General features: G+C 56.8%; 2 protein-coding genes across 10 annotated transcripts in view; one reads left to right on the top strand and one right to left on the bottom strand.

The window, feature by feature from the left end:
• SPTB (spectrin beta, erythrocytic) overlaps window positions 1-9,000 on the top strand; it is a 128,828-nt gene extending 119,828 nt beyond the window's left edge. The window contains exons 33-36 of the mRNA XM_081228114.1: window positions 2,943-3,205; window positions 5,241-5,414; window positions 5,668-5,710; window positions 5,861-9,000. Of these exons, the coding sequence (XP_081084240.1) occupies window positions 2,943-3,205; window positions 5,241-5,414; window positions 5,668-5,710; window positions 5,861-6,028 (648 nt within the window). The 3' untranslated portion in view covers window positions 6,029-9,000. The remainder of the gene's footprint in view (window positions 1-2,942; window positions 3,206-5,240; window positions 5,415-5,667; window positions 5,711-5,860) is intronic.
• Window positions 9,001-10,559: 1,559 nt separating this feature from the next.
• PLEKHG3 (pleckstrin homology and RhoGEF domain containing G3) overlaps window positions 10,560-23,028 on the bottom strand; it is a 42,982-nt gene continuing 30,513 nt past the window's right edge. The window contains exons 7-19 of one of the 9 annotated variants that reach the window (XM_081228119.1): window positions 22,825-22,956; window positions 22,419-22,601; window positions 22,115-22,279; window positions 21,768-21,854; window positions 21,514-21,547; window positions 21,074-21,166; window positions 18,458-18,547; window positions 17,969-18,007; window positions 17,513-17,532; window positions 16,746-17,051; window positions 15,962-16,075; window positions 12,400-13,792; window positions 10,560-11,945 (exon numbers count right to left, since the gene is read on the bottom strand). In XM_081228119.1, coding sequence (XP_081084245.1) covers window positions 11,206-11,945; window positions 12,400-13,792; window positions 15,962-16,075; window positions 16,746-17,051; window positions 17,513-17,532; window positions 17,969-18,007; window positions 18,458-18,547; window positions 21,074-21,166; window positions 21,514-21,547; window positions 21,768-21,854; window positions 22,115-22,279; window positions 22,419-22,601; window positions 22,825-22,956 — 3,396 coding nt within the window. In that variant the 3' untranslated portion in view covers window positions 10,560-11,205. The remainder of the gene's footprint in view (window positions 11,946-12,399; window positions 13,793-15,961; window positions 16,076-16,745; window positions 17,052-17,512; window positions 17,533-17,968; window positions 18,008-18,457; window positions 18,548-21,073; window positions 21,167-21,513; window positions 21,548-21,767; window positions 21,855-22,114; window positions 22,280-22,418; window positions 22,602-22,824; window positions 22,957-23,028) is intronic. The other 8 variants (XM_081228121.1, XM_081228115.1, XM_081228117.1 and 5 more) reach the window with 8 other exon arrangements.

Genomic DNA, 23,028 nt, shown 5'->3' with positions numbered 1-23,028 from the left:
GTATGGTTCCAGGGGCAGCAGGAGAACTGCCCCTCAACTCCCAGCTCTCTTAGAAGATGGTGCAAAGCATATTTACCCCTGGGGCCTATAAAAGGAGGGCCCTTTTGCCCAAACCATGCCCCCACCTTTCTCCTGTGTGTCCCTTCCCCTAACCCAGGAGGGAGAGAAGCCCTGCCAGCCCTGGGCCTGGGAGGAGCAGCTGCCACCAGACCCCTCCACCTCCCACCCTCATTCTCGACTCCTTCTCCCCAGGCCTTGGCCTTCAGGGGAGAGGGGAGAGGGTGTGTTTTAAATTGTCTCCACATGAACAGTCAAGAGAATGGAAGAAATCTTTGCATACATTGGAAAACCCCCATCTCCCAAAGCCCACCCATGTCCTGGCCATTTAACTTTTGATCACACTGGCCATGGCCTCTGACTGGCCCTGCCAGGGAACATGGGTCAGGCATCCATTAGGAAGAAACAGAAGAAAGGTGAGATTAAATTGGGAGGCAGTCCTGGAAAAATCATCTCTATTTTCAGAGGACAGTTCCCGAAAGGAAGGAGCATGGAAATGAAAAGTATAGGAAGAAAATATGGACACACAGGGCTCTAGTAAAACCAATCCCAGGAGGGGGGAGGCTGGGTGAGAGGGGTGAACATGGTTGTGAGGGTCTGCTGGGCTTTCCTCCCAGCATCTGCCACGCATCTTCCCTGAGCCCCCCAGAGCAGGTGTGGGGAGGGCCTGGCCCATCACCAGGAGGAACAGCACAGTCAGCTGGAGAGACAGAGGATGAAAGGCTTCACTACCTCCCCAACAGTTATGCCCAAGTCAGAGGGTTGGCCTGACTGGGTCCATAGAAGGACCCCAAACGCAGGCTCCCAGATCCAACCCTGCCACTCCTGCCCCTCCTCCTTGCTGGAGGAGGATCCAGGCAGGGCTTTAGAGCCTTCAGATCCTTGTGGTCAATTCTGGCTCATTGCTGACACTCAAAGATATAAATACTGCCAGATGCATAAAGATGGGCATGGCCCAGCCACAACTCTCAAGGGACTCTAAGACAGGAAAAGATGAGAGCCCTACAGATGTGGTAAAAACTCAGGCCTGTCCAATTCTGGAGTGCATGCTCTTAATTGCCTCTGGTATCTATGAGCTGTGTGACCTTGGGTAAGTCACTTAACCTCTCTGAGCACAGGTCTTCTCATAGATTGAAGGTGTTAGACTAGGGTAGTGTTTTCAAACTTTTCCAGCCATATTATCCTTTCTTTAAATGAGATCTTAGGGAACCCCAACCTGTTTATTGAACAGCCCTAATTTGATGGGATACAGCCATGACCAGCCTTACCTTTCTTCCAACCACTGCCTTCAGACATCTCCGTTGAACCTCCGCTTCCCATTCCTTAGTGCCAGCTCAGGCAGACCTTGGTCACTTTTAGCTGTTAAAAAGTCTAACCAGTCTGTTTCAGTTTGAAGCTTCAATCTGATGTCCAGTATGGTGCCCATATCCTCTCATTCTCCATTTCTCTATTTTGGCTTTGAGCCAAGGTCTGAAGGACCCACAATGGGGAGCACAGGGTCTGCTGTTTCCTGGCTCCTCCCCAGCACTCTCCTGGGTCTCCAACTTCATTTGGGACATGGAGTAGAAGAGGGGGCAGTGTCTCTTTACTGCCTGGGTTGGCTCTGGTCCTCTTGGGCTGTCAGTGCCCTTGGTCCTTCCGGTGTCCAGATACCACCTGCTTGGGGGCCTACAAGACCCTTCCCACCTGGTGCTGTAAGGTCTCCAGCAGTCAGGCCTTTGAGACAGGATTCTGGCCAGATGTCTCAAGCAAGGGTGGCCTTCCTTGGTGCTGGGCACATAGGAGACCCACCCATTCTTGCCCCAGCCGGCATTCTTGCGCTGCACTCGGAGGCTGGCTGCCCCTTGCTGCCGCAATCTGTCCTGCCCTCTCTCCTGCTGCAGTGGCACAAAGGCGGATCAGCAAGGCCTCTGCATAAGGATGTACCCAGCTGGGGAATAAGAGGTCTGCTTCCCCTTCTCATGGGCACCTGACATACCAGCACGTGGCTCCACTGGAGGCCCCTCACTTGGCTTGGGCAGGGGCTGGGAGGATCCTGCCCTCCACGGGGAGGAGCAGGGAGGTAAAAGCCATGGACTTTCCCTGGAGCAGTGACTCCTTAGGTGGTGATTCTCTACCCCTGCAGCACATTCGAGTGCATGAAAAGCTGATTAAGAAATTCCAGCGTGCTGACCCCACTCCAGGCTAGTTAACTCAGCATCCTGAGGATGGGTCCCGGCATCCTTTGTTAAAGCTCCCGAGGTGATTGTAAAAGGCAGCCAGGGTTAGGAACCACTGCCCTACTCCAACAAATCCCCACCAAATGACGGGGGCAGGACCTGCACCATGACCCGGGAAGGTCTGGGTCTCCCTTTAGAAGGTGGTGGGGGAGGCTTAGGGCCTGGTGCCCTTAGCTTTGGGGTTTTAGACACAAGTGGAAGGTAACAGAAGGGTTCCCATACGACATCCTACCACAAATGTTCTTCTGTCCTGTCTTAGCAGCAGAACCCTTTCTTCATTTGAAGTCTTGCCAGAGCCCACGGATGACTCAGTAGGAGCTGAAGTATCTGTCTGAAGCAGGGGTGGGCCCTGGAGCCGGGCAGCGAGCAGCAGCGGAAACCCCCCTGGATGAGCCCCTTCAGCTCACTCTAAGAACCTTCTGTTCCTATGTTAGGTTGGAGAGGGGGAGAGTGGGAATGGAGCCAGAGACATGGGCACAGGCTAGGGAAGCAGGCCAGGTGGAAACCCACAGCAGGTTGAGGGAGGGCCAGGGTGGGCCAGGAAGGGCACAGGAGAGAGGAACCAGACTCAGGTGGGGCCTGCTGACCTCCCAGTTCTACCGAGAGTAGCCACCCCTGGCTCTGAACCCCCAGCAAGGTGTGCTCCTCCCATGTGCCCCTGAGCAGGGGGAAGAAGAGAGGCAGTGGCCCCAGGACCTGCAGCCGCCACTGCCACCAGGGCCGCACAAGGAAGGGCAGGAGGAGAAATCCAGCACAGATGAGAGGCCCACCACAGAGCCCCTCTTTAAGGTCCTGGACACGCCTCTGAGCGAGGGTGATGAGCCTACAACGCTGCCGGCCCAGGTGGACCACGGGCACGGCGTGCAGATGGAGGGCTACTTGGGCCGCAAGCACGACCTGGAGGGGCCCAACAAGAAGGCGTCCAACAGGTGTGTGGGGGAGGGCCGCGGGGTAGGAGGGGTGGGCAGCTCCCAGGGACTTCAACAGAGCAACATGGGTATGCTTGTGGGCGAGGGTGCCCTCTGCCTCTAGTCTGAGAGCTCCTGGGCATACTCTGGGACAGCCCGGGGGCTGCTTGGCATGATGGGAAAAGCCTGTCTTCCGTTGTGGTCCCGAGTTCAAATCCTATCACCTGGTGCTAGTTACTCAGCCTCTCACTTGTAAAATGGGGATGACGGGGGCAGCCTGCCTCTTCAGTGCAGATGCCATGCCTGGCACAGAGCAGGAACTCAGTGAACACTAGCTGTTATTATCCCAGAGCGGGGTAACAGGTAGGCCTTGGCACTAACAACACATCCTTGACCAAGTCCCACTTTTTACCCAGTCTGGGCCCCAGTTTCCCCAGCTATAAAATAGGAGAGAAGAAAGAGTTGCTATGGTCCCTCCTAGCAACCATATGACCCTGAGAAATTCATTCAGAGGCTGTGCCGTTTCCTGACCCTGAGGCAGTCATGTCCTTGGGTGTGGTCTACCCAGGGATGCCTAGACCCAAAGTCTCTGGAGGCTCCTGCCTTCAGGTAGCAGTCCAGGGTCCCAGAGAAACAGGGCAGCATCAAGAGGTTGAAGCCAGCCACATTCCCAGGGCCAAATGGCAGCAAACAGAGAGAGCCTGGCCTGGGGGACACGCCAAAGTTAATTCAAATTCCAAAAATGAATTGGGGGGCCCAGCCAACCTGAAGAGGTTTATTGCTTATATGGAGAGCCTGCAGGGAAAGGGAAACTAGCATTTATAAAGTACCTACTGTGTGCCAGGCATTATGTTAGGACTGATAATAGCTTCTCAAACCTCCTATGATATTGAGGTTTCCATTTTCCAGATGGGGAAACAGTCTCAGAGAGGTTAAATCATTTGTCCATTAACTCCAAGACCAGCTCCTCCTTTGCAACTGCCTTACTTGGGCTACAAGCTCAGAGAAGGTGGTGAGGGCCAGAGGAAAGGTCCCTGAGCTGGTGTCAGAAATCTGGGCTTTGTGGAATGGCTCTGCAGCCAGCTTTGTACAGGTCAGGTTCTCTCTTTGACCTTCCAGTCCTTCCTCCCTACGTGCCCTGCTAGTTCTCCACTTTTCTGCCCTCAAGAGGGAGGGAGGAGGAAAGGAGGAAGAGGAGGAAGAAAAGCTTAATGTTTCTCAGTACTCACTACTGTGAAAGGGCAACATGTTCCCCATTTGTCAGGGAAGGAGCTCAGGTGAGCCCACACATGAGCCCATGAGCCTGCTGTTCTCACCAAACACTTCAGCTGAGATTAGCCTTGATTTACACCAATACATTTCTTTCAAAAGTGCTAGTACAGTATACCAGGCATAGATCATCAACAAAACAAAATATCACTACCAGCAAAACAAAACCCTGCTCTGTTCACGTTACAGTTCTGTAGTGAGACTCAAATATGCTGGTGGGTGTGGAAATGCTTTGAAAAGCTGTTTATACTATTGGTCTTAGACTCAATAATTCTACTTCTAGAAATATATCTCCAGGTAAGATCAGAGTTACAGGCAAGGATGTTTATCATACTGCTATTTAAATCATGGATAAAATTTCCAGTATTAAAAGGTCCATCAATAAAGGGATTATTTATATATGTGATAGGATACCATATAACTATTCAAAATTCTTTTCAAGAAATATTTGAGAATTCAAATATTTGAGGATGGGGAAATACTCATGATATAGTGTTAAACTTAAAAGCAGGACATAAAACTGAATATACAGTATAATCCAATTTTAGCTATATATATGAAAAGAAAAAAGACTAGAAGGACATACATCAAATGTTAACAATAGTTAACTTTTGGTAGTGGCATTACGTGCAGATGATTTTTATTTGCAATTTTTTAAACAGTAAAATGTATTACTATTGATCAGGGTAACATTGGTATAATTAAGAAAAATGGTAAAGCTATGGGGACTGATTATAGAGATGCTGTATCAGGACTGTAGGTGACCTGCCTCTCTGTACCCTCACAGGTCCTGGAACAACCTGTACTGTGTGCTCAGGAATAGCGAGCTGACTTTCTACAAGGATGCCAAGAACCTGGCCCTGGGGGTGCCCTACCATGGGGAGGAGCCCCTGGCCCTGAGACATGCCATCTGTGAGATTGCTGCCAGCTACAAGAAGAAGAAGCACGTCTTCAAGCTGAGGTGAGGCCCCGCCTGTCCACTGCCCCTTCCCTGGTTTGGCATAAGTGGCTGGACAGGGGCCCACTCTTTGGGACCAGCTTCAGACCTGAGCTGTCCTTCAGGGATTTTTCAAATCAGAGAGGCTGGTGGTCCTGATTTTTGCCTCTCTCAGAAGGTGCTGTGCTGCCTGACAGGGTTCTGGTCATGGGAAAGCTCAGGGGGCTGGGGGATCAGATCCAGAGGTGGCCACGCAGGAAACCCTCTGTCCTCCTAGGCTGAGCAATGGCAGCGAGTGGCTTTTCCATGGCAAGGATGAGGTAAGTGCAGGACTGCCTAGCCCAGACCCCCACCAACAAAGGGGCAGGTGGAAGGGACGCATGCCACTTGACCTCAAGGCTCACTCAGGAGGAGGGGTTGTCCTAGAGGCACCCCGTCCTTTGCGGGGCCCTGACCCTCCTGCCCTATAGGAGGAGATGCTGTCCTGGCTGCAGGGCATGAGCACCGCCATCAACGAGTCCCAGAGCATCCGTGTCAAGGCACAGAGCCTGCCCCTCCCCTCCATCACCGGCCCCGACGCCAGCCTCGGCAAGAAAGACAAGGAGAAGAGATTCAGCTTCTTCCCCAAAAAGAAGTAGCCTCTGGGGCACCCCGCGGGTGAAGCCAGTGCGTCGGGACGAGCGACGAGCCGGGACGAGCGCTTCCCTCCTCGGCCGGGTCTTCCTGCTGCCCACGGCCTGGCCGCAGCTGCCTGCCGCCTGCCTGCCCCGAGTCGCCGGCCGGGCCCCGGGCCCCGGGCCCCGCTGCACTGCAATAGCTGCCTTCGCGCCGTCGCCCGGCCCGGCCCGGCCCACGCCTGCCTCCGCGCCCTCTGCCCGCAGCCCCGGCGACCCGCACACGGCGAGCGCGGGCTCCAGGGACGGAGCTCCCAGCTCCGCCGGCCCTCGGCCCTCGGGGCCTCCGGGGCTGGGGGCAGGAGACGGTTTTCGAGGCCCACGCCCTCCTCTCCCCGCCCCTCTCCCGGGCTGAGGGGCGCCAGCCCGTCCCACCCATTCAAACATAAGCTGGAGAAGAAGGCTGATGGGGTTCCTCAGACGCTGCCCACTCCCAAAGCAAGTCTTGGGGTCACCTCCTGCTCAGTCGCAGCCAGGGAAAGGGAAAGGGAAGAGGACACCGGAAATGCCCGACCTGCCCCTTAGGGGCGTGAGGAAGGAGGCTTCAGGTAGCACTGGGCCAGGGGCTGCTGGGGACTGACGGGACACGACGGCCTCCTCCCCGCTGGGCTTCCTCAGACGGGGACTCTCACCTCAGGGGCCACCACATCCCCTCCTCGCTCCTCCTCCCACCGAAAGAGGGGGGCACCCTGCAACATCGATGGGTCCTAAGTGCACAGGGGCTCCCGCGGCCTCCGGCACCCCTTGCTGCCACCCCCGATGGTGGTAGGAGGACCAGGAAGCTCTCAAGCCAGCCCTCTTTTAAAACTACAGTTAGAGTTTAGGGCTCAGCCCAGAAGGAGGTAGACAGGTCTCCACACTGCCTAAGGCGCTGCCTCTCCACCCTGGGGTCCTCCCGCACTCCCAGCAGCTGCCCAACCAGCAACATCCCACTCAGACCCAGGGCCCTTAAGGGAGACAGCGCAGGTCCCCAGGTCCAAGATGGACACTGCAATGCCTGGGGTAGAGCATCCCAAAGCCAAATACCCCACGTGTTCTGTCTGGTACCACCTGAGGGTGCTGGCTGGACTGACAGCAAATTTCGTGACCGGTCACCCTGGGGTGGCAAATGTGGCCACACCTGGGTATTTATTACGACCCACGTAACAACCCCAGACGGCTGGGACAAATGCTGGGGCCAAAGCCAATAAGGTGTGGCGGGCACCCTTGCTTAGCTCCTCCGGAAGGTCCTGGCCTTGAGTCAGGGGGCCACAGGGGTATCTACCCGACAATCCCAAGCACAGCCAAAAGGGGCCCTGCAACCTCTATCCCCAGGGATAGCTTTCCCTGTGCTGCTGAGGTCAGACGTCCAGATGGAAGAGACCACTAGTTCCACAGGGATTTTTCTCCGCCACTCTGAAAGCAATACAGCTCCAGCCCAGCATCTTAACTGGGGTTAGGTCCAAAAGAGGGGTTAAGTTGCAGGCAGCAGGCATTTCCCCTGGGTAGACCAGAAAGGTCCCTGGGGCCAGCAGTTGCTGTTTCCATCACCTTCCCCATGGGAAGGAGCCTTAGACACACTGAGATGATCCCCCGGAAGCGGGTGAAGCTCAGGCAGAAATCACGGGCATAGGCATCTGGAGTTACTAGGCCTTCCCAGGAGCCCTTAGTGCTCGAGATCAATACCACCGTGTCAAGGGAAGGCAATTCCAGCAGACAAGAACCACAGGAGGGATGTTCTCTGCTGGAGCCTGACAGGTGGTCCCACCTCTGGAGCCAGGGTCTTCATTTGGCCTCTATGCACCTAACCCTATGGCCCTCTGTGCACCCACAGGGGACCTAATCTGTACCACCCACCAGCCTCTTTCTATACCTAGGGAAACCAAGGCAGGAGGCAGCGAGGTGACGACACTCACCTGGCAATACAGAAGGCCTCTGGTGCATCTGAGGGCATGTCCTGCTCCAGGGCAGAGAGCGGCAAGAGTCTCCCTCAGCTGTTCCCATGGGCCAGTCTTCAGGGAGCCAAGAGACTAGGGGCCACCCTCTGCCCTCCACGTGTGCCAAAGCAGCACCTGAAGTGAAGAATTTCAGCAAGCAACTCCACAGTCCCAAGAATGAAAGGGCCTCAAGGAAAAGCTAGGATTTCACCACCCCTGGGCCCCCAGACTGGGCAAGGGCAGCAGCCAGCTGCACGTGACCCACCATCTACTGCCAGCTCCCCACGCATCCCTCCCCCTACATCACACAGGCCCCAACACATTCAACTCACTGGACTGAAAACTGCAGGGGCCCAGCTTTGGGACTCTGTGCCACATGGGGGGGGCTAAGCTCCTGGTGCCCTGGCAAGGTTTCATTTTTCCCTCCTTACATTTTCTATTTTGTAGTTCTTTTCTTTAACAGTATCCCCAAACAGCTCCAGTCCACACCAGCAAACCAGGATTCCTCCCCAGGGCAGTTTAGAGGAAGCTCCCTCTGGGCATGGTCAGGTGGTCCTCCTTCCCTCTCTCCTTCCCCTTTGTCCCCTGGCCTCAACTGACTGTGGCTGAGGGAGGTAAGGAGGGTCCTCGAGCTTCCTCCCCCCAACTAGCACCCATAACAGGAGGTCTGGGGCTTGGCGGGGGGGGGGGGCTCGGCTTCCCCGCCACCCCACTCCTTCTTCCTGCCTATCGGAGAGCAAAGAGAGTCCCCAAGGCTGGCCCTGGATCGCCCTCCTCCCTTCAGTAGGAGGGGGCAGAGATCCAGAGGACCCCGTGGCTCGGTCCCTTGGACAAGTAAGCTCAGGGAGGATGCAAGGGAGGAGGTGGCTGCAGAGGACTGCAACCCTGCTGGGCACAGACCACGCAATCTGGGGCTGGCCCTGGGGCCGGCTGGGCCTTGTCCTCCACCTGCTCAAATGTGCTTCCACCAACCAGAGAAAACCCATTTACTAGTTTTTCTAATAAATCAATAACGCTCCATATTTCCGTTTCTTACTTGACTCACCTATTTCCCTTTGAACTGGACCAAAGGGGGCTGGCTGATTGAGCAAGGCGGAATCTGTGAACACAGGACCACCATGGAGACAAGAGGCACAGCCAGACTCTGGCTTGTCCTTGGAGTCTTATGGGAACAACTCTGCTGGCACCTAGGTTCTGTGCTTCACTGGAGACCCTGAGAAAAGCTCGCTTATTCATGCATTCAACCATCTTGAGGGCCTGCTGCAGGCCTTTCCCCATGGAGCTCAGGACAGAGATCTGAAAATCAGAATCCACACACCTGGGGTTCATCTCCGGAGGTGCAGTTTCCATTGGTCTGGGTGGGTGAAACCTAGACATCAGCGTTTTTCAAAAAGTCCCCTCCCCTGATGATTCCAGTGGGCAGCCAGTAAGAACCACTGAGCTGGTCCAGGGTTCCCAGGTATAACCTAGAGGGCTGTGTAAGGATCACCTGGGGAAGGTGTTGACTACTACTCCCCAGGCCTCACCTCCTGAAGAGTCTGAGTCAGAGAGTTTGAGAAGCAACAACTCATCCATCTTCTTCAATGTACAGAGGAGGAAAAAGCATGAGTTTAGGTGACCCAGCTAGTTAAATGCAGGGCTGGATCTCCTGACTCTCACTCTAGTGTGTGGCTACTCATCACAATCAGAGACTTGTCTCGTAGGAGCCAGCTCTCTCAGCGACTGTGCAAGTGCCCACAGACCATTCTGACCAGCTGGCAGAACGTGGGCCAGCCCTGCTCTGCTTCTGCTCAGGAAAGGCCTCCACTTACCTCTGACATTCCCTTGACCTCATCAGACTCAGCAGACCCATCTTCAGGCTGAGTGTGTCCTCCTAGGTCAGAAGACCTGCAAGACAGCTCTACCACCTGGCCCTGCAGCCCTACTCCTCCCAGGCCCCAGCCCGAAGAAACAGGGTGAAGCAAGGCTGGTCCACCCAGGAAAAGAAGGCAGAAAACCCAGTCAGAAGTAGGGGGCGTACCTACGCCTTTTGAATCAAAGACACTTTTGAGAATAAGATGAAGAATGAGGCTCCATCCCAGAAAAAATGCATTTGTACCCCTCACCCAATACTGCCAGCCACTTAAGATATTTCTAGGCTCCAAGTTGAGAATCCTTGCCCCCTAGGATGTCTCCTGGGAACTAGCGAGGGAGAGAAGAATAAAAGGCACCAGACGTGGAAATATCTACCTGTTAGAAAAATGTTCCACCCCCACTCCACCCCTTTCAGTCCAACTTTGGCACCTGGGGAAAAGAGCTAAAGGCTGGCACGGTGCCCCCTGACCTTACCCCAGACAGGACGCCAGGCTGTGGGTAGACAGAAGCCCGTGGGAACAGAAGTAGCAGAACAAGTCCCCTCCCACACATCCTGCTGCCCCAGCCTCCCCCACCAGCACCTGGGACCTTGTGCTTCGTGAGCATGGCTGCAAATGAGCGCCTGTGGAAGCAACAAGCCCACGTCCCGCTTCCCCTGAGACAGGCCTGGGCACGATCGCCTCTCCCCAGCCCGGCCAGACGCCAGTAAGGAGACCACTCACAGGTTGGTTGGTCAGCAGTGGTTATTACACCATTGGCAAATAACAAAATGTGTGTACATTAGTGACAACCACGGGGCCAGCAAGACAACCCACAAAAGTACCTGAATAGAGTCCACGACATTCTTCCCAGGAGGGAAATCAACAACAGAACACACACTCACTCACACACACACACGCGCGAGCACACCAACATACCACAGGGTAGAAAGCAATAAATTATGGGCCTCGTTCCTGCCCGGATCCTAAGAAAAGACACAGTTAAAGAGCAAAGCCTCCCCAGGCCACCCTCCTGTGTGTCCCCTGGGTGGGCCCTCAGTCTGGCAGCGGCCAAGCAACACTGGAGGCCTGAGCAGGGCTCGCTCTCCCTGGGAAGAGATGAGCTTAACTATTTGGCCTCTTACTAGAGAAGAACTATATACGAGGGAAGCGGCCACACTGGCCTCAGAGGTCAAAGGGGCTCGCAAGTCACTGGCGCGCCCACGGCAGGTGAAGGCCCTTGCCCGGTGCCCCAGGGCGCTCTCCCAGGGGCGGCCTTTCTGAGGGCCCCGGGTGGGGCTCGGGTGAGCAGGGTGAGCCCAGGCTGTGAGCGAGGATGCCACCGTTCCTCCCCGTCCCTCGGCACGGCTGCTCCCTCCCCCAGGACTCAGTGTCAACCTGTGGAGTTCAAGGCCTGGAATTTCTCCCGCAGGCTCCTCACTCTGCCCTGCTGGCTTGGGTCTACCGGGTCCCTGGGAGCCTCTTCTTTAGGCCGATACTCTGCACACTCCTGGAACTCCGGGCCCTGCCCCACCTGGGCTGCTGGTGAGCTCGGTCCCCGCCCGCTGGCTGCCTCCAGTCCCGCATTGGGGCCGGACAGGGGCCCCTTCTCCATGACAACCATCCGCCGGCTGTCCTCCAGTGTGAGGTCTGCGGTGACGTACAGGGCCTCCCCTCCGTCCGGCGCGCTTGGGGGTGACCCCGCCAGAGGCTGAGGCTGGGCGACCCCTGGGCCTGCCGGGGTCCTCCTGGCGTTCAGGCTGCAGCAGCGGCCCACCTTCCCCGACAGGGGCGGCTGCGGCTGCATCATGTTCTCCGGCAGCGAGTTGCTCCGGTTGACGGGCAGGTTGCGCGGCCGGCGGCCCTTGGCCTGGAGCGCCTCGTCCTGGGAGGCATATTTGGAGCAGAGCCCTCGGACGTCGGGCCAGTTGAAAGTCTCGGTGTCCAGGGGGCTTCGGGGGCTTCGGGGGATGTGCCAGGCCCCAGGCGAGGTGGTCCTCGGGCTGGTGGCCGAGGAGCTGAAGGAGAAACGCCGCGGCGATACCTCCCTGGCAGAGCCGGGCTTGGGCGGGCTGTGTTCCTGGGCCGTGGGCTGCTCGTGGTTGAAGAGAGACAGCACTGGTTTCCTCTTACCTGTGAGGAGACAGCGAGCCGCCTGAATCCCTGCGCAGGGAGGGAGCAAGAGGACATGAGGGCTCTGGACTGACCTCAACTCCCCTTCCAGGCGAGGCTGGTTGCTGGGGTTTTGCGTGTGATGGGAGAGAAACCTCACTGACCATCCACGGCGCCCTTACCAAAGGGAAACGGGAAGAATGAAGAAAAGGGGGTGGGGGTGGGGGTGGGGTCAGGGGTCAAAGGAAGAGACTAGAGCTTCTGCTCTCCTGGAAAACAGAGGCCCGTGGCCACAGGCCGTCTGCTCCACAGGAGGAGCCTGGCCTTGAGCGTTAGACCAGCTCCAGGACTCGCCCCAGCCCTCTTTTTGGTAGAGGTCCTTTAGGGGGTCACTTTCCCAGAATCCAGCTGGCTCCTAAAAGGTGCTTCCATCCCAGGCGTGCAGGCAGGGCCCTCCGCCCCACCCCCTTCATACCTCTGCCAGCAGATGGTGCTCCAGCCTCCTGCTGCAGGTCGGGGGTGGTGGCAGCCACCTTTTCCCACTGCTGCGGCGGCCTGCCTGTCACCGACTTGCTCTTGATCCGGAGGCTGTACTGGCGAGCCAGCTGGTAGACCTTGCTCTTGACACGCTCGCTCACGTGGCTGTCCATCACATGGGAGAGCTGCAGGATGCGGGGGTGTAGCGGGGTCACCAGCTCCCCCTGGGTGCCGCTGCTCAGCTCCTTCACCAGCTCCTTCAGCTCCCGGGCCAGGTGGGCCGGGCTGGGGGGCTCAGTGGGGGTGGCACTCTCCGGCGAGGCAGTAGCCGACTCCTCAGTGATGGCCCCCAGCTCACGCTCCTCCAGGATGAAGAGGGGCTCGTGCAGGTCAAAGCTATTGGCCTGGCCTTGGCCTGGTCCCTTCCGAGGGCTGCCCTCAGAAGACTCCACTTCCTCCCAGATCTTCACAATTTCCGAAGACGGGCGGAACTCAGCATCTGTGATGGGAGCTGGGTCCCCAGCACTAGCCTGGCCTGGTCCTGAGTAGTCAAAGAGGGCCCACGAGGCTGCCCGCGAGCCCACCTGTCTCTTATGCCCCAGCGGAGCCACTGGCTCCGGGTCTGGCCTGGGAAGGCTGTTGATTCTGGAGACTGAGTTTCTCACCAGTCCTTTGGGGATGAAGGAGAGGCTCTCCCGGCGCCGGACACTAAAGCCTGCATCGTGATGCTCTGCACTTTCATAGTAGCTCTTGATTTTGTCCAACAACAGCCGGTCTCGGGAAGAAAGCTTCGATTCCTTCATGCAGGAAGGCCTGTCTGGCTCCGCTGGGCAGCCTGGGCTCTGGGGCTCTGTCCCGTTGACAGAAGGGTCACTCTCTGCAGCCACCCCCATACTGATGTCCACTTCTGGAGGGAGCTGAGAGCCCAGGGGGTCTGTGGTGCTCCCACGTCGGGCCAGGCCCTTCTCACTGTCCTCTAGGCTGATCACACTGCTGCTCCGGCTGGTCAGCCTCGGGGTCCCGAAGCCGCTGGACTTGCCGTCCTCCAGTGCCAGGCTGCTCCGCCGAGAGAAGCTGCTGACGAACCGCTCGGCAATGACGCTGGCCTGGTCCAGCACAGAGGGAGGCAGGAGGCTCTCGGGCTCGTGGGCGGCCCCCATCTCCTCCTCCTCGTCCTCACTGCTCAGGACCTTAGGGTCCTCGGTGCTCTCGGCCACCATGAAGTCCACCATATCACCCGGGGGGTCCAGTCCCAGCAGCAGCTGGTGGGTGTCAAGCTGCATTTCTAGGGCTTCTGGAGCCTCTGTGTCTGAGGGCATCTCCTCGGTCCCGGGACCTTCCATGGCAGCAAACACCTCCTGCTCTGTCCCAGACTCAGGGTCTGGCTCAACCTGGGAGAGCACAAAGAGCTCATATGAGCCAAAAACCTCCCTCATGTGACCCGGGGGGATGTGGGGACAGCACAGCCTGCTCAAAGCCTAGTGAGAGGGGCTGCGGTTTAGGACTGCAGGCAATCAGAATGAGCATGACTCAGGAGTGGGCAGCAGGTCCTAGGGAGAGGATGTCCCTTAGTCACCCTGCAGCTGGGGTGCTGGGCCCACATTCTCAAACCCAAGAAAAATTCTAGGAACGCAGATGGGGTAAAGTGGTGGCACCTCTCAGTGGCAGCCTGCCTGGAGAGTACAGGGACAAGGTGGGAACATGCAGTATGGGGTCAGAGCCACGGCACCAGGACTTCCCTGCCTGATGGGAAGCGGCTCCCTCAAGCCCCAGTAGCTCCCCACATGGGGGTTGTTCTGGGTTGAAACCCAGGCCTAAACAACTTCCCTGAGGGGCCAGGGTCTCCCGTGTGGATCAGGATCCAGAGGGCAGTAGGACCACGTGCTGGAATCCTGTCAGAGGGTAAAGACGGGGATTTGGCTCCTGCCAGCGAGCCTCCACCCCTGTGCAGGACTCTGCATGTGCGCAGCGGATGGCAAGGAAGGAAGCAAAGTTGGCAGCTCTCTCTTGACCACCTTGAAGGTCATTTGAATCATAAAACCAGCTAGTACAGGCAGCTTTCCAGAGGAATCTTTAGGGAGAACACAGGATAACACTCTATAGCCCGAGGAATCAGACTTGATTCCAATTGTTCTAGTCTAGAATCTGCACAGTGGGACCCAGGAGCTAGGCCTGTAATGTCCAACACAATGGCTGCCAGCCACACGTGGCTCCTGAGCACCTGAAATGTAGCTAGTCCACGTTGCAAAAACCTCATACCAAAAAAGTACAAAATACCTCATTAATAGCTTTTTTTTTTTTTTTTTTTTTTTTCATTAATAGCTTTTTAACACACTACATGTTGACATGATAGTGTTTGGAAAAGCTGGGTTAAATAATTCTTTAATGTGACTATTGGAACATTTAAAATTACACGTGAGGGGACTTCCCTGGTGGCGCGGTGGTTAGAAATCTGCCTGCCAATGCAGGGAACATGGGTTCCAGCCCTGGTCCGGGAAGGTCCCACATGCTGCGGAGCAACTAAGTCTGTGCGCCACAGCTACTGAGCCTGCGCTCTAGAGCCCGGGAGCCACAGCTACTGAAGCCGGCGCACCTAGAGCCCGTGCTCCGCAGCGAGAGAAGCCACCGCTATGAGAGGCCCACGCACCGCAACAAAGAGTAGCCCCTGCTCACCACAACTAGAGAAAGCCCGCGCGCAGCAATGAAGACCCAATGCAGCCAAAAAAAATAAATAAAATTTTTTTAAAATAAATAAATAAAAATTTTATAAATAAATAAAATTACACGAGGCTCACATTCCATTGTCACTGGACAGCACCATTCTGAACTCTTTTCTAATGTCACCCAGGCTTCGCAATGTCCTGACTGTAAGGCCCACCCCGGAGTCTAAGCCTCATGAACTTTTCCTTGTAACTCTGCAATAGCAAAGGACTCCATTCCACATAACCCCCAGATAGCGGGGGGTGGCGGGAAAAAGTGCAGGCGTCTGGGTCACAGACCCAAGTCTAATCTGAGCTCTGTCCCTTAGAAGCTGACAATGTCAGGCACGTCAACCTAACCTGAGTCTTGTTCTCCCTGGTAGAGCTGGTTCAGGAAACAGAAGGAAGAAACAAAACATCAGGCACACAGGAGGTGTCCAGTACATATCAACACCTTACTCCTTTGCCAGGTGGGACAGGCATGATTTAAATGTCTGGCACACTAGCAGGGCAGAGCTTTATGCTCTATGCAAGGAGGCCTGGCCAAGGGGACCTATAATCTGGTCACTTCCAATAACTGTGCCCCTTGGCCAGAGACTGCATCTGCCCAAAGGAAGAGGCACCTTTTCTAATTCAGAGTAAGAGGCTGTCAGTCACCAAGCCACATGACCACAGGCCAGACAGGCTTCCTGAGGGCCCGAGAGTCCTAGGGAGTGGGATTCCCTGTCCCCATGGGCCCAACGGGACAGCCCGTGCCTGAAAGCCCCATCTGCAGAGCTGGAGATCTGGGCCCAGGCGCCTCTGCACTATCCCCCTTCCGCCTTTGTAACAGAAATGAGTGGCCGCCTGCTGGCCACTCACCTCCGGCAGGGAGGACGCAGACTCAAAGCTCAGGCACTTTTCAGCGGTGGTTGGAGATCGGCTGCTGGGCCTTCGGCAGCTCTTGGGGTCTTCGGGCTCCCTGCGCCCCTTCCCCTGCAGCAAGCAGAGGGTAGTCGTCAGCTCCCAGGACAACGGGGAGCTGGTCCCTTCTGCATCCCAACCCTGGCAGCACCTCCTGAGCCCCAAAGGGGCTGGGCTGCGTTGAGACCCAGCGTTGGACCTGAGCCATTCCAGAGTCAGCCTGAACTGCCAGGTCTGGGGACACAGAAATCGCTGCCAGGGGCTTCCCTGGTGGCGCAGTGGTTTAGAGTCCACCTGCTGATGCAGGGGAAACGGGTTTGTGCCCCAGTCTGGGAAGATCCCACATGCCGCGGAGTGGCTGGGCCCGTGAGCCATGGCCGCTGAGCCTGCGCGTCCGGAGCCTGTGCTCCACAACGGGAGAGGCCACAGCAGTGAGAGGCCCACGTACCACACACACACAAAAAAGAAATCCCTGCCAGGCATGTGGCTCCCTGTGTGCTGGCCTCTCCCCCTCCCCCCACCGCGCCCCATTAGTCATGCCCATTGAGTAGCATGCTGGTTAGCACCCAGTGCTGGAACAATGAATGCCAGGGGCTCACCAGGGTGTGACAGTGAGCAAGGTGTTAAGAAGTGCTGATGGCAGGAAGGAGGGATGAGAAGGGCAGGGGAGGGGACTCTTGGATGGGCATGCGCGTGCCAGGGGGCATGCAAGGAGGAGGGGGAGATCGAAGAGACACCTCACCATAGCGCCCCGGGAGAAAAGTAAAGCGTTGGCCCGATAGTGCCAGCAGTGGAGGGCGGCCAGCAGGGAGCTGGCAAAGTCGGCTACCTGCTCCGCCACTGCCAGGCTCTCCTCCTCCTCCTCGCCTGGGGGCTCTGGCCCGGCCCCCTGCTCGCTGCCTTCATGCCCTGCCAGGTCCTCCAGGGAGACCTGAAAGGCCTGCTCTTCCTCCTCCTCCTCCCGGGCAGCCCCTTCAGCCTCCGACTGCAGGCCCCGAGCACAGGGGGGCTGTCCAAAGTCCAGGAGCGTGCCAACACTGCCCACATGCTGTTCAGAGCACAAGGCCCCCTCGTGACAGGCCTCTGGGCAGCCCCCCTCCTCCTGCAGCAGCTGGGGCTGGGGAGGCTTCACAGAGAAAGCCACATCTAGACCCCCAACCCCTGGTCTCCACTAGGCTCCCATGCGAAGCAGGGGGCTCTTGAGGTGGGAAGCTGGGACTGGGGTCTGCTCAGGAACTCAGGATCCAGAGAGGCCTGCGTGCCCCAGGGAGAGGGCAAAATGAGAGGATCCCGGCTGGGCCAGCCACCACCAGGGTGCCACTCCAGGAAAAGGGTACAGAAGGGTCCCCTGGGCAAGGGCCACGGCTTATTCATCTCTGTGACCCTCATGACAGAGCCTGGAGCACAGTAGGTGCTCAACAGGTGTTTGTTGAGTGAATGAAGATGATGGGGGCTGACCTGGGCTGTCCCCCAACCTGTCCAGACAGTCCCGTGTGCCCCTGGCCTTACCTTCATTCCTGCTGCTCTGGCTGCTCCGCCACCACCGGTCCCGGCACAGCAGCGAGGGGGAGGGGGAGCGGAGATCAGTAACCCGGAGAAAGAGCCCCGTCACAGAGGCCTGAGGCCCAGAGCCCCCGAGCCAGAGAGCGTCAGGGGCTCTGCTCCCAGAACCTTCACCAGGTCTCCCAGGCTTTCAAAGGAATGACTGACAGACCGGGAGCCGGGGATGCAGAATGGCACGGTCACTCACTCCTGCTGTCACCCAAGGGCAGAGAGACAGGGTGCAAGGTGTGCAGGGGGAGCCCGGACAGCAAGGGGTGAGGCCCACTTCCAGGGCAGAACAAGGCAGAATCCCCTCTGAACTGCCCGCGACGCCCACACCCTGCTGGTCGCCGGCCTCACCCTCTCACCCCCGCCCTACAGCGCACCTTAAAGGGGGTGCCTGTCCACTCCTCACTCACTCACCTTTCTCGCTGAGTTGCCTGAGCAGATGTCTGGATGGCTCTGAAGAGGGAAGCAAACGGGCAGTCAGAGCAGGCCTGAAGCAGCCCGGCCTGGCCCTGGTCCCACGCTCACAGCACCACACACCCATCATCAGCTCAAAGTCCACTCCAGCGGGGCCCCCCACGGGGGGCCTGAAGGAGGCTGCCCTCACGACCAGCCCACAGGGAGACAGGGCCCGGGCCACTGCCCCCACCCGCCTGGGGACTCTGCTGTGACCCACAGCCAAGAAGCAGCCCCGCCCCCACATCCTTGCATTAGCACACAGCCCGGTGCCCTCAGCTCCAGGGCCACAGCCCCCTGCTGCCCCCTTCTGAATGATGAGCCTCTCTTGAGGGCCCTGGCTCCACCGCAAGCCCCACCTTCCTTCCCTGCACGGAGCACATCAGCGCCTTAGCTACACCCAACGCCAAGCCCCTTCACAGCACCCCAGCTGGAAAGCAGAGGTCGCACCCGACTTTCTATGGCCCTTAAGGCCTGGCACCGTGAAGCCTCGCTGCCTGCTGGGGAGTGTTGCCCAGTTGTACAGGAGCTGACCAGGCTCTGAGGACAGAATACAAAACACATCCATTAGGCTGATGGTGTCAGCACCTCGCACCCCGCCTTCTTTGGGGACAGACCTGAGATAGGGAGGCATGTCTCAAGGAACCTCTCTACAGAACCTTGCCCTTAGCCCATATTGCCCTTGACCAACTGGCATTCAGTGGGAGGCCCACTACAAACTTGGAGCCAGAAGGAAAGTCTACTGAGGTCTCTCAGCTGTTCCTGGACAGGAGAGCAAGCTGAAGAACCTTTTTTCTAAATGTGCATGGGCACACACATACCTACACTCTATCTGCATGGAGGTAAGTAGATACCCAATTGTTTTTAAAGTGAGAAATACAAAATGCTCTTCTCTTTCATTTTAAAACTTGTAATCAAGAATATTTAATAATTGGATTTCCCTGGTGGCACAGTGGTTAAGAATCCGCCTGCCAATGCAGGGGACACGGGTTCGAGCCCTGGTCCGGGAAGCTCTCACATGCCGTGGAGCAACTAAGCCCGTGTGCCACAGCTACTGAGCCCACATGCCTAGAGCCCGTGCTCTGCAACGAGAAGCCATGAGAAGCCCGCGCACCACAACGAAGAGTAGCCCCCGCTCGCCACAACTAGAGAAAGCCCGTGTGCAGCAACAAAGACCCAACGCAGCCAAAAAAAATAAAATAATAAATAAATAAATAAAAGAATATTTAATAAGTGACAAATGATGACAACAACACCTTACTTATCCATAGTGTACTTATCTGTCCATCCCAGCTCTCTGGAAGTAGGAAGCAGAAAAGGCCCAGAGGCAGTCAGAGTAGATGGCTAAGAGCAGGCCCTCCCTAAAGCACTTCCACTGGCCTGAATCCTCCCTCTCATCCACTCACTGGCCTGCTTTTACACATGCTCCTCGCACATTAAATCGATTAATTTCTAACAGAAGAGGGAAGAAGGAAGGGCTACTACAGAACAGCATGCCAAGACTGATAAGGAGCACTCTTCAGTGTAAAGATGGACACAACACCTCAATGCCAGCTGTCTCTATGGCAACCCACAGCCCCGCCTCCCCCTGAGGCCCCGGAGAATGGAGCTGTTCACAGGCCACAAAGATGCTGCTACACCGACTCCAGAAAGGGAAAAGTTCAACTGTGTCGACCTCCTCTATTTTAAAAGGCTCAAGCGTATGAAACGTGTTTTAGAAAGACGTCTGTTTCATAACGATTAAAACTAAAACACGAAAACAAACAAAACCCAACTCTTAGTGTTTACAGGCTAAAATCTCAGCCTTGTGGAAACTTGAGCTCTGAAACAGGTCATTTCCTGGGTGCCTTGCTTGCTGCAGTTTGGAAGCTGATGTTATGACAGGTAGTATTACTATTACCACCATCACCACAGTCACTTACTGACTACCTCCGCGTGTCAGAAGCTTCCAGTTCAAAGCTATGGCAAGTTAAGGGGGAATGTTGGACAGGAGAATTATAGGAGAAGAAAGGAAAGGGGGGAATTCCCTGGCGGTCCAGGGGTTAGGACTCCGTGCTTTCACTGCCAAGGGCCTGGGTTTGATCCCTGGTCGGGGAACTAAGACCCTGCAAGCCAATTTGGGGCTTTTAACACATGGCACCGTAGAACTTTTGCAACCATGGCAAGTGTGCCTAGGGTTCGAGATCCATCACGAGAAATACCAAACAAAGCAAAAACACAAAAGCTTTCCAAAGACTGCTCGGCTCCGCCCTCCAGAAGACCAGAGCCCATACATCAATCCACACAGCTGTTCAGAGGACCCATGAGTCATGCCAATCAAACCCAACTCACTGTGGGGATCCCAGTCAGGACACATCTCCCATCACTCCTGAATCTTTCTCTCTAGGAGTCTCTGAGATGGTTCTCACCCCAACGCCCACCTCATGTGTAAGTTTGACAAGTGCCTGGCCGACGCCAAATCCATCCCTGGGCCTCGACTGAAGGCGAGGGTAAAAACCGAGGCAGAAAACACACACATTCACCACTACAAGAGCCGAGAATAAAAGCAAGGTTTTCTCTTTTCAAGAGACGCTTCACTCCAAGACCTCCAAGTACACAGCAGCAAGCCCAGTCATGAAAGAAAACCCAGGAAAGCAGAACTTTTCCCTGAGACCCAAAGTAAATATTTCCCGTCTGGATTTGCTGCCACTTGAAATCTAACTCATTTTCCCCACGTCCTGCCTCTGCTCTGTTCCAGAACTGGGCTGGGGACCATCCATGACGTCTGAGCGTTACTCTGGCTGACTCCCAGTATTCTAAGGGGCAAAGGAGGGAGGTTTGGATCGCAGAGGAGCTAAGAAGGGGGGCCTCGGAAAAGGAGGGCTGTCCGGCCCTGGGTGGGCAGGAAGGGCCCAGAGGGGCCTGGTGGAAGGCAGGATGCTACAGACACACCCCATTTACCCTCCCTCCTGCCCTTTCCCAGGACTTCCGGAGGGTGAGAGCCAGCCCCAAATGCTGCTGCAGAAGGTTCCCTGCCTGGTCAAGGGTCCTGAAAAGAAGCCTCTGCCCACACAGCCCCTGCCTTACCAGACTGCCGGCGCCCCTGGTGCACGTGGGTGGACACCTCATCCTGGGAGGCCTTCTTCACGCGCTCTGGGCTGTGGCGGTACCGATTGGGATCTGCACCCAAGAGAGACAACCAGGCCTTTGGGATACCATCAGCCTTGGCGTGGACTCTGCCCTTTCCTGACCACAACTCTGCTGCCCAGCCCAGCTCCAGGGGCCACAAGACCCCAGAGCTGCCTCCTCTTCCATCTTCCGTCCTCTTCCATCCAGGAGCATGAGGCACAGAGTCCCAGCCACCAGCAGCACTGAGCCCTAGTCTTGCAGTAGACCCTCAGTCTTGACAGAAGGAGCCTCCCCATCCTCCCTGCTCTCTGGAATGTAAGTATCAGGCAAAGCTTCCCCAGGTCTGACCTAGAGATGTGCACCATTAGGGACAAAGTAGGCAGAAAGGGTACACTTACAATAGGAATCCATTTCCAAGATGGCTTCTTTGGCCTGGAAGGGAAAGGAAACCCATCTTGTTGCTACCTTGCTACATGCCGTTTCTCCCTCAGCCCAAAGACTCACTCTTGCTGCACCGAGGACCGTGGCATCTGCTGAACTGATCCCCACTGTCCAGTGGGGCCAACGTCCAGAAGGTGAGGCCCCAGTGGACCCTGGAGCTGGTTCTGAGGGACCCTCTCCCTGTACCCCAACGGGAGCCCTGGGAACTCACCTTCTGGGGGATGGTGGTATGGTGGTTCTCCAGGATGAGCCTCTTGATGTGGTGAGTCCAGCTCCGTTTCTCCTCCACAGTTTTGGCCTAGGAGGACCCAAGGGAGAGGGTGCGGGGGTTATCATGACAAGCCTGGAGCCATCCAGCGTGCGCTGGGCTTCTGCCGAGGAGGGCAGAGGCCAAAGAGGGCCTGTGCTGGGGGCTCTGTGAGGTTACCTTGATTCCTCAGCACAAGCCTGAGAGGTGCCCACAACGACCTCTACCTTCCAGAGGGAGACTCTGAGGCTCGCGCCGCCGAACACGGGGGCGGGTTCTGTCCCCAGCCCGCGCCCCAGCCCGCCCCTCACCTGGATGTTGTACTGCTGCTTGCTGTGCTTGTAGTGTGTGACGGTGAAGCACAGGGATTCTCTGGTGCTCTCAATCAGCATCAGGGAGGAACACTGGGGCAGAGGGAGAGGGCAGTCAAGCACGAGGCGGGGAGCTGACCTGGGGCCCCAGCCCCTCAAGACCATCTGGGGAGGCAGGGAGAGTAATCTTTAAGGGTGGAGCTGCATCCACACCAACCCGGGGCCCAGTGAAGGCGACACGGAGTGGAGCCTGGCCGTCGGGAAGGTGGGAGGGGGGCAGAGGAGAGGGCGGTGGCCTCGTTACCGGGATGTGACCCTTGTAGACAAAGTGATCTCCCCGCTTCTTGGTGACGAGCAGCGCTTTGTCAAAGAGGAAGAAGGTCTTCTCGTTGCGCACACGGTGCACGCGGAATGTGCCCTCCAGGACGAGCTCCCCATAGGTGGTCAGGTCTGGCCCTTTCCAGTTGATGAGCAGAGACTGAATCTCCTGCAGCAGCGAATCCCCGACCCCCAGGGTCAGGGTGCTCGAGACCCTGCTGGGGACCACACAGGGCCCCAGGAGCCACCGCCTGGGTTCTGCAGAGACATGCTGCACCGAGGGCTCCCCCCAGAGAAGCCCATCCTCACCGACACCACCCCTCAGCTCGCATTCCCTCTTCCAAACCCCACCCCACCCCTGTCTGTCCCTCCAGCTACCAGCCCCAGAGCACCTGGAGCCGGACTGCGTGCTCATGTCTCCTCTTCATGTCGTTGATGTACCATGCCACGCAAGTCATGGTGTCAATGGCATCCTCTACCACCTCAAAGCCGTCCTCTTCTTCATCAAAATGTTTGGCGATTTCCTGTGCAGGAGACAGGGGCTTAGGCAGCCCAGACTCAAGGGCCCTGCCCCTCCCTCAGGCCCCCGTGTTCTC

The sequence above is a fragment of the Mesoplodon bidens genome (assembly GCF_964165515.1).
Source record: "Mesoplodon bidens genome assembly, chromosome: 3".
Classification (NCBI taxonomy): domain Eukaryota; kingdom Metazoa; phylum Chordata; class Mammalia; order Artiodactyla; family Ziphiidae; genus Mesoplodon; species Mesoplodon bidens.
This window is presented reverse-complemented; position numbering and strand designations above follow the sequence as displayed.